The sequence below is a fragment of the Fukomys damarensis genome, unplaced genomic scaffold (assembly GCF_012274545.1).
Source record: "Fukomys damarensis isolate Sample0158 unplaced genomic scaffold, DMR_v1.0_HiC HiC_scaffold_34, whole genome shotgun sequence".
In the NCBI taxonomy this organism is placed as follows: Eukaryota; Metazoa; Chordata; class Mammalia; order Rodentia; family Bathyergidae; genus Fukomys; species Fukomys damarensis.
Genome location: NW_022900946.1, coordinates 655,431 through 664,876, shown reverse-complemented (window position 1 = coordinate 664,876; position 9,446 = coordinate 655,431). Strand labels below are relative to the sequence as shown.

General features: G+C 55.2%; 1 protein-coding gene across 1 annotated transcript; it reads right to left on the bottom strand.

The window, feature by feature from the left end:
- Window positions 1–928: 928 nt before the first annotated feature.
- On the bottom strand, window positions 929–9,446 carry Znf629 (zinc finger protein 629). The gene is made up of 3 exons (XM_010617425.3): window positions 9,376–9,446; window positions 7,709–7,815; window positions 929–7,559 (listed from the first exon to the last, which is right to left on the bottom strand). Exons 2-3 carry the CDS (start codon window positions 7,779–7,781, stop codon window positions 5,011–5,013), a joined length of 2,622 nt encoding a protein of 873 aa, XP_010615727.1. The 5' UTR covers window positions 7,782–7,815; window positions 9,376–9,446; the 3' UTR covers window positions 929–5,010.

Genomic DNA, 9,446 nt, shown 5'->3' with positions numbered 1-9,446 from the left:
GCTGTTCGCTGCAGGGGCGAGGCTGGGCCAGCGGGATGGCGTCATAGAGGTGCAGTGGCGATGACCCTTGTCTGCGAGGAGCTCTCCCCAGCGCGCGTCTGAGCCGGTCCTCTCTGGCGTCACCGGGGTGGGGTACTTAAGTAAGCGCACGTCTCCCGCGAGGTCTTCCCAGAAGGCCAGCCAGTCTCCGCCTCGGTCCTCATCTGAGAAAGTCATCCCCAAGCTGCATTTTCAGGTTCAAGCCCTGGTGAACGTCCCAGGGTCTCAGTGCAGGAAGCGAGCCTCGATCCGGTGGCACAGACTAAAGGAACGCTCAGTGGACCTCGGCTTACCACGAACCCATCCCTAGCCAGCAGAATCTGTCTCAGTGGCAGTCAGGCCTCTGCCCACTTCTGGCCGCTTCTAAACTCCCAGAACTGCAGTGGTCGCTGGCTGTGGTGCCCTGGCTATGGGGCTAAACCAGTCAAAGCTCTTCCTTGGCCTGCTGTGACCCTGGTTGTCCTCTTGGGGGCGAGAAGATCGCTTCAGTGATGGACGTGCCTTTCTCATAAGGAACTGGAGCTAGTGACTGGGGAGTCAGCATCCGACTGGGCCAAGCCTGGACTCCCTTGGTTCCTTCAGTGCTGCACTCCCCTAGTTTCTGATGCTCAGGGACTTCTGTCGCTTCCCTCCCTCTGTCCTTGAACTAGACCTTCCCCTTTCTACGTTGCTGCGCTTATGCATGGCAATGGCTGTAGCTAAGCTGCTAGGACCCAATTCCTCCAGACCCTGAGAATTACTTTTCACTCAGTCCCTGTTGCGCCTCTTCCCAAGCTTCTCAAGCAAGACACCTTTGCAGCCTGTTTTACTTTCCCTTCCTTGACCACCTCTGTTCTTACACTCATTTGTCTGTGCCCCGGTCCCACCCACTCCTGGCCTCCACCCACAGGATTCCCAGCTACTGAGGCTGCCACCCTTCCAGTCACTTCCCCCCTCACCTCCCTTGCTGTGTGTGAGCCAGACTGTCGCTGACTGCTACTTTTTCCCTGTAGTTTGCTCACCTTGCTGAAGGCTCCCTTAGCACTGTACTAACGTACCTGTGCTCTCAGGGCTTGAGGTCCACAGGATGTGAAAAACCTTCATCATTCTGGTATGAAAGGCAAGCAACTCCTCCCATTGCACCCTCCTGCCCCTTTCTGGGCAGGGAAAGGAATGGAGAGATAGCCTGCCCTGGAGTCTGGGAGAATTGCCGCCCTGCCTAGGGTGAGAGGCCCCTATGAGGACAGAGGCTGGCAAGAGGCTAGAGCAGGTGCTGCCCTTGGGCAGTGCTCAGGGTCGACAGCAGACTCAAGACATGCAAAGTGAAGCAGGCTGGGCTTCAGGGATCCCTTGGAGCTGCCCCAACTGGCCCAGACACCGCAGAGCCCAGGCCAGGCCCAGGCAGGCCGTGCCATGGGGAGGAGAGGATGGGCAGGCAAGTGGCTGTTTCCCTGAGCCTTAGTCTTTCCACATGGTAGGAGTTGGTGGGCTGACCCTGAGAATGAGATTACCAGTCAGGGCTCCACACAACTCAAGCTAGGAGGCTCAGAACCCAAAGGAAACAGGAGAGATGGCTGCCAGTTTCTGGAAAGCATCCTAGGTGCTGTGGCACCCTTGGGAAGGTGTGGGCCATTAGCCAGAGGCCTCCTTCTGGCTCCCTGAGGCTGCGCAGCTGGGCATCAGCTGGCCCCTGCCCATTACGCATTGTGCTAGGGTCAAAGCCAGGCACTGTTGGGCTCTGCTACCAACTCATCAGCTTCCTCCCCATCCTTCTAGGGTCTAGGTTTTAAAATTTCATAAAGCCATCAGTTTATCCCAGGTAGGCCCGGGACATGACTGTGGGGCCCCTGGAAAAGGGTGGGCCTTGTCTCAGCTTGCTCTAGGCTCAACGAGAAGATATAACACCTGGGAAATCTTATTCCCTTTATTCTCTTCAACTAATCAACATGACCACCAGTGACACAACACTGTTATTGACACACAACACTCACAAGTGGGGCCTTTTCACACCACAGGGACAAGTCAGGTGAGCGGGGCTTTCCTCACGGAGCAAAGGATTCTGGGAGCTGTTCACCTCAGGGTGGGGGTCATAGAACCCCACCTCTTGGTTGTGATGATTTCACGTCCCCCCTTCAGGATTCATACCGTTATTTAAAGTTCCCATCTGACCTCCATAGCCACATTAGTTTCAAGTTTCACCCTAAGCTAAGACCACTTTCTTTCCTCCCCTCTGTTTCACCAATAACGCCTCATCCCTGGCTGTCAGGCTCCTGCCAGAGAGGGCTCTGGGCTGGTGTGGATGGTTTTGATTGTGTTCTACCTTCCACACTTGGTCCTGATGGCCAGGTGCCTTAGCCTCTGCCTGAGGTGGTCAGAGGAGCTCTGCATGCTGCTCCTTGCCTGTTCCTCCCAAGATGAAGTTGGCTGTGGTTGGGGGGGGGCAGCTGACTGAAGGAGTTTGAGGAGGGGGGCAAGAGAGCAGAGGTCACACCCAGAGGTCTCTGCTACCCCTTTCCCACCAGGAAGCCAGGTCCCCACTGGTCATGCCCATGACATCCATTCAGTACCAGAGCAAGACTCCACCTGCACCTGTCCCACACATGCAAGCACCCTACTATGTATGCTACACGCCATCTTCAACTATACTGACCACCTCCCCACAGGCCACTGCTCTCCAGTACCCTTCTGGGGTGAGTCTTGAACTTGAATCTGAGGGAACCTGCTTCTAGTGCCACGGGGGTTTGTCTCTACATCTTAGTTTCTGCTACCATCTGAGGAGACAAATTGGCCTAGATGGGAGGACTTCTCTCTTCATCTTACAGGGACGAACCTGTGTGACATTTCTGTCACTAGATTCGAAGCAGGGTCCTCCCTGTCAGTGGCACTCTTCTACCTGGCACTTGGGTAGGGCGGGGCTCTAGGTGGATGTTAATGAGGCTTCCCCACAACCATAAATGGCCTGCATTTTCCTCTCCCCAGCAGGCCTGGACATTTCTTCCTCAGTGCTCTAGATCTATACAGCCTTTGAAATCTGAGAGTTATCCCTCTGGGGGCAGGACAGGTGAAGGCTGAAGTTTTCACCTGTTAAACTTCCAGGCAATGGAATTCAAGGTGTGTCCCATAACTCTGCAGGCATCCAGGTCATCCCTCTCTGTACGCCACTCCTGAAGGGCCACCTCACCTGGCCTCTGAGTCCTACCTCAGGACAGTGTGTCACTGGTGCTAGCATGGGGTCAGGGAGCACTTCCTTTCTGACCCAGCTGTGACCGGAGTCCTCTCCACCTTTAAGGGTCTCCAGGACTGGGGGGATCCTGGTGGCAGATGATTCTTTCAAGTTTTTGCTCTTCAACCATTTTAGAGTAACTGTCTCTTGTCACACGTGAGCAGGTCTGGCTGAGTTTATGAAAGGTGTGTCTGTGTTGTGTGAGGAGAGGAGAGGGGCCTGGCAGGAGAGGGTCTCCCATCCTTCCATCTCCTTCCGAAGGTTTCTGGGTAAGGAGAGAGTAATATAGCATCTGACCCTTCCCGAGGCCAACATCAGGCTGGTCATTCCACCTCAGAGACTCGGATACAAAGGTGAGGATGATGGTTGGGCTTCTGTGGCCTCTTCAGGGACCTGTGGTCCAGCTTACTGGGAAGGCTGAGGTCAAAAGCAGGTTGCTGGCTAATCCAAGCTTTCTATTCTGTCATCTTGCCATCTCCACAGAGCACGCACAGGTGGCTCTCAACATAGAGAAGTCTAGGGAGGACAACCACACACAAGCCTTGAGTCTCTGAAGGGATTTATTCTTTGGAGGTTGACTAGCAGCGGTTCTCCCTCTTCAGTGAGGACAGAATTTGAGGAAATGGGCTGCCACTGCAGCAAGACTGTTGGCCGTTAGATTTTAGGAAAAAACCTGACCATGAGACCTGAGAATGTGGCAGAGGCCCCTTCCGGTCCTGGAGGCCTCTGGGAGTAGACTCCAGCTGGGCTGGGGAAAAGAGGGGTCTGCCTGGTGGCCTGAGCTGAGATCTGCTTTTACTTGCAGTTTAACAAGCTCCCAGAAAGGGGAGAAACTGGCCTGGAGTTTGCAAGATTTCACCGGAACAGTTTCTCCACCTTGGTCCGCTTCCTTCCAAGCAAATCTAATGGAAATCCCCCTAATTTTTGTGGTGGCTTCTCAGTATTCTTACACTCAAAAAGTTTTTTTTTTAATCACCCCAAACTTCAGCCTTTAAAAAGGTTTGACATAATTTTTTTTTCTTCCTCATTTTTGGGTTCTCGGTAATAATGAATTCCATTGGCCTATTCCCTGACACACATACAATTCTAAGATTGGCCTCGCGTCAAGGAACGCCTGTGCAGTGAGCTGGACTTTTTCTCTTCCCAGTCTCTCTCCTCTGTGGGTTCAAAAGCGCCTCATCACTTTTTTTTCCTTCTGTTTTCTTCCTTTTCCCACACTATTCTTCAGCTGAGAATTTTCCTCAGTATAACTGTTCATGACTGCTGGGCGAGGGGCTCCCTCCTACCCTTGCGCAGGGAGGGCACTGCAGGATGTTTCAACAGCTTTTGAGGGCTGCCCTCTCAATTCAAGGCCATGTTGTATTCTCTGCCCTTCCTGACCCTCTAGTTTTGATAAGGAGTTCAACAAGGATTTTGATACGGTGTTATGGGATTGCCTAGAGACTTATTGGGACCTCTTCCTACAATTAATAGAGCTTTTATCCACTATGGTTTATAGGGTTTCTCTGCTACAGACTTAAAGGGCTTTTATTTATTTTTTGTCATATATATAGGGTTTCTAACCCAACAGTTTTTCTCTACTGCCTTATAAGTGATTCCCATCAATAATTGTATAGGGTTTCTCGTGACCAATGCAAAAACACTGTTTTTTCCCAGGGTTCATTCTCTTCCACTTCCCTACACTGATAAGGTTGTCCTCCTTTCCCCACATGATTTTTTGGGGCTCCAGTGTTCCTCTCAGGAGAGAGGCCCCGGGTCTCCAGACCCTTTCACAGGGAGACGCTAGGGTGGCAGCTCCTGTGGAGGAAGAAGGCTGCGATTTCTGTAAAGCTGTCTCCACACTCAGCGCACAAATAGGGCTTGTCTTCTGAGAGACTTTTGGGGCTTTGCCCTTCCTTGTGGCCACTGCTCCCTGTGGGACTGGAGGCCTCTGCCTCACCTTTCTGGCTTGTGGGCAGCGGGGCTGGCTCTGGCAGGGGGGCCTCAGATCTGGGGGACTTTTCTCGGGTGTGTGTTTCCTGGTGCCGGACAAGGGCCAGGCGGTCGGGGAAGGAGGCCCCGCAGTCAGAGCAGCTGTAGGGTCTGGCCCCCAGAGGGCTCCTGAGGTGCTCGAGCAGCACAGAAGAGCTCTTTCCCAGCTCAGAGCCCTTCCCTGGCTCAGAACTCTTCTGGGGTTTCCTGCCTGCATGGACTTTCTGGTGCAGCAGCAGCTCAGAGCTGAGACCAAAGCTTTTTTTGCACTCAGGGCATTTAAAGGGTTTTCCACTTAGGAAGGGACTGGCCCCTGCCCCTGTCCCTGTACCAGTCCTGTAATTGGGAAAGGGAAAAGGCTTTTCATTGCCATGGGTGAGCTGATGTTGGAGAAGCACAGAGCAATCCAGGAAGCTTTCTCCACAGTGGGAGCAAATGTAGGACTTGGAGGAGGGCGGTCCTGGCCTTTGGCTGAAGCCCTCCTGACCCTCTGGCACTTTAAGGGACTGGCCGGGGTGGTCAGCTTTGCCCTCTGCAGCGCCCGGGTAGGAATTCCCTCCGAAGGGGAGCCTTGGTGGCCGGAGCTGAGGCGGCTTGGGAGGCGGGTGTGGGGCATGCCCGCCGGCATTCCTGTAGGGGTTTTCCCCGATGTGCACCCTCTGGTGCTGCATGAAGATACCCTCGTCGTTGAAGCCCTTGCCGCAGACCAGACACTTGTGGGGTTTGGCTCCAGGTGGTGGGGTCAGCAGGGCAGGGTCCCCGCGCCCCAGCATGGCGTCCCCCTGAGCTCTGCGGGCGGGCGTCTTGCCCCGCTCGTGGACTGCCCGGTGCTGCTCCAGCTCGTGCGCCTCCAGGAAGGCCTTGCCGCAGTCGGGGCACACGAAGAGGTTCTCGTCCATGTGCGTGCGCACGTGTGTGATGAGGTTGGAGCTCTGGCTGAAGCTCTTGCCGCACTCCGGGCACTTGTAGGGCTTCTCGCCAGTGTGCGTGCGGCGGTGCTGGATGAGGTGTGAGCTGCGGATGAAGCTCTTGCCGCAGTCGGAACACTTGTAGGGCTTCTCGCCCGTGTGGATGCGCTGGTGGCGGATGAGCGTGGAGCTCATGATGAAGCTCTTGCCGCAGTCGGCGCAGATGTAAGGCCGCTCGCCGCGGTGGATGCGCTGGTGGTTGATGAGGTTGGAGCTGACGCTGAAGCTCTTGCCGCACTCTGGGCACTTGTAGGGCCGCTCGCCCGTGTGCGTGCGCTGGTGCCGCAGCAGTGTGGCGCTCAGGGTGAAGGTCTTGCCGCACACCGGGCACTTGAAGGGGTCCTCGCGCAGATGCGTGCGCTGGTGCTTGATGAGCGTGGAGCTGTGGCCGAAGCTCTTGCCACACTCGAGGCACTCGTAGGGCTTCTCACCCGTGTGCGTGCGTTGGTGCTGGGTCAGCTCTGAGCTCTGGATGAAGCTCTTGCCGCACTCCGTGCAGCGGTAGGGCTTCTCACCGGCATGGATCTTCTGGTGCTTGAGGAGGTTGTGGTTCTGGCCAAAGCGCTTGCCGCACTGCGGGCACTTGTAGGGTTTCTCGCCCGTGTGCGTGGCCTGGTGCTGGATGAGGTCAGAGCTGCGGTAGAAGGCGCGCCGGCACTCGCCGCACTTATAGGGCTTCTCGCCTGTGTGCGAGCGCTGGTGCTTGATAAGGTTGGTGCTCTGGGTGAAGGCCTTCTCACACTCCGTGCACTTGTAGGGCTTCTCGCCCGTGTGTGTGCGCTGGTGCTGCACCAGGTTGGAGCTCCAGCTGAAGCACTTTCCGCAGTCGGGGCACTTGTAGGGCTTCTCGCCCGTGTGCGTGCGCAGGTGCTGCACCAGGTGTGAGCTCTGCGTGAAGCTTTTGCCACACTCCGAACAGGTGTTGGGCCGCTCGCCTGTGTGGATGCGCTGGTGTCGCAGCAACTTGGACCACTGGCTGAAGCTCTTGCCACATTCATTGCAGATGTAGGGCTTCTCGGCCCCAGAGGGGCGACCCTGCACCAGCTCCCGCAGGCTGGGCTCATTGGCAGGGACCACTGGCGGGCTGTTCCAGGTGGGGAGGGCCCCCCACTGCCAACTGGCTTCACAGGCCTTCGTCCAGTCAGATGGGGCAGGGACCACCTCACGGCCTGTGGGATCCAGAGGGGTCTGGCGGACTGAGGGGTTGGAGGGAACCAGTGGGCCTGGGGGGTCCTGAGAGGCTGAGTCCTGGGAGGGGCTCTCAGGGGGCGTCTCCGGTGTGTCCTTGGATTCTGGACTCTGAGTGGGGTCTCCCAAGATGATCTCCTCCCCAGAACTCTCCTGCTGAGGGCTCTCCGCTTCGTTCCCACTCTCGGCACCTACAGACAGAAAGTGAGTCTCCAGCCCCCATCTCCCTTCAGAACATGGGGTCTGTTCTCTCCCCCGCTGGGTTTCCCTGGAGTCTGGGCCCCTCCCTGAGCTGGGACCACTGTCTTGTCGGGACCACAGTCCCTTCCGGTGCCCTCACCTCCGTGAGCATCATCTGTGGTCTCTTCAGGACCTTGCAGGTCTGGGCCCCACAGTGCTGTTTCAGGCTCCATCCCGGAGTGCAGGACCAGGAAGGATCCAGGGGCCCTGGGAGGGAGAGAGTGGCACACAATGGAAGCTGCTTTCTCTGCTCCCCTGAACCTCACTCCTCCCTGTTCCTGTTCGTGTGAACTTCCATCCTACCACCTCCTTTCTCTGGGCTGGAGCCTCACTGTGGCCCCTTCCTCCCTGCAGGCCTGATTCCTGCTCCAGATCTTAAGATCACAACTCCGCTCTGGAGTTGCTCCGCTTAAGAGAGCAATTAAAAACTCATCAGTCATAACCCTCTGAACCAGACCGGGGGCAGGAGCAGCATCTGACACCCACAGGGGAGGGCTGTTCTCACCTTACACCTCTGATGCCCAGAGGCTGGGAAACCTGTTATTTTGCAAATCAGAGGAAGCTCATTAAACTCAAATTTTCCTTCTTAATGGGGCGGCTAATTGAGACCAATAAACTTTTACCCCTATGAGCCCTAGAGAGAACTCAGGCTGACAAAGAGTTAAAACAAAAAAACAATTTTTTCCAAGAGGGCCCAGAGCTCTCCAGAAGGACCAGGATTCTTTTCCATTATCCAGAACAGAAAGTGGGTTGGCCTGAGGTGGGGGAGGGGCTGTTTAAAGGCAGGGGCTTCCGCAGGGAGCGAAACACAGGGAAAGTGAGTAGAGGTGTACAGAAAACACCTGCAGATATAACGTGCCTGCCTGGTACACTCTTGTTTCTTGCTCTGCCCTGGTGGAAGTCAGGTTGACCATTTTACAGATTAGTAAACTGGTGTGGCAGAGACTTCTCCAAGTCCCAGCCCAGGAAGTGGCAGAACTCAGTCCACAAATGCAGGGTATGGCTTGCCCCTGTCACTGCGGGCAGAAGGTGACCTTGGGAGTCATGTGAGACTCGTACTTGTGGGCTGCTGGCAGGAGGCCAGTGGTGAGGAAAGCTCAGACCGATCCTGCTGGCCGTGAGAATGGGTTGGAGAAATTCCTGGGACCAAGAGTTTCCTTGGCTATAAAAGGAGGGGTTGGATCTGTGACTCTCGGTTTGTGGATGTGTCTGGGAGCTCAAGACAACCTTGTCCTTCTAAGCCTTCCATTTCCAGTCCCATCTTGGGACCCATTTCTATTCCTTTTGTTTCATTTTTTTCATGCTGTATCACAGCCCTAGCACAATGACTAGCATATAGGAGGTGCTCAATAAACATTTTGTTGAATGACTGAGAGTTCAGTGAATGAGCTAGATGCCCTTTGTTCCTGGAAAACTTTGGTCCAGTGCCTTTAAAGATTCGTTTGTGGAGGGATGGTGGCAAAGGAACCAGGCTTCAGAATGACCCCCGTGGAGAAAATATTGCCAATTGTCAGTCTCAAAATGGTGAGTTGATCCCAGAATGAGGGAACAAGGCCACAGGAGCCAAGGACTTCCCACATTTCCACCCAAAAGGGAATCTCTGGGAGGGGCCTGGGGGGCAGCAGGAACTTGGTGCAAAGGAGACATGGCAGGGACAGGAGAGGCAGCCGAGAGGTGACCAAGGTGGAGCAGAGATGGCTAAAGCCTGCCAAAGAGCAGTAGGAAAGAATGAAGTTAAGATTTTAAGAAATAAATGAATTTCTTCACCTCTGCGGCTGTTAGGTCTGAGAATTCCCCTGTGTCTTGGGGAGGCATAAGCAGGGACCCCTGCCTGGCCG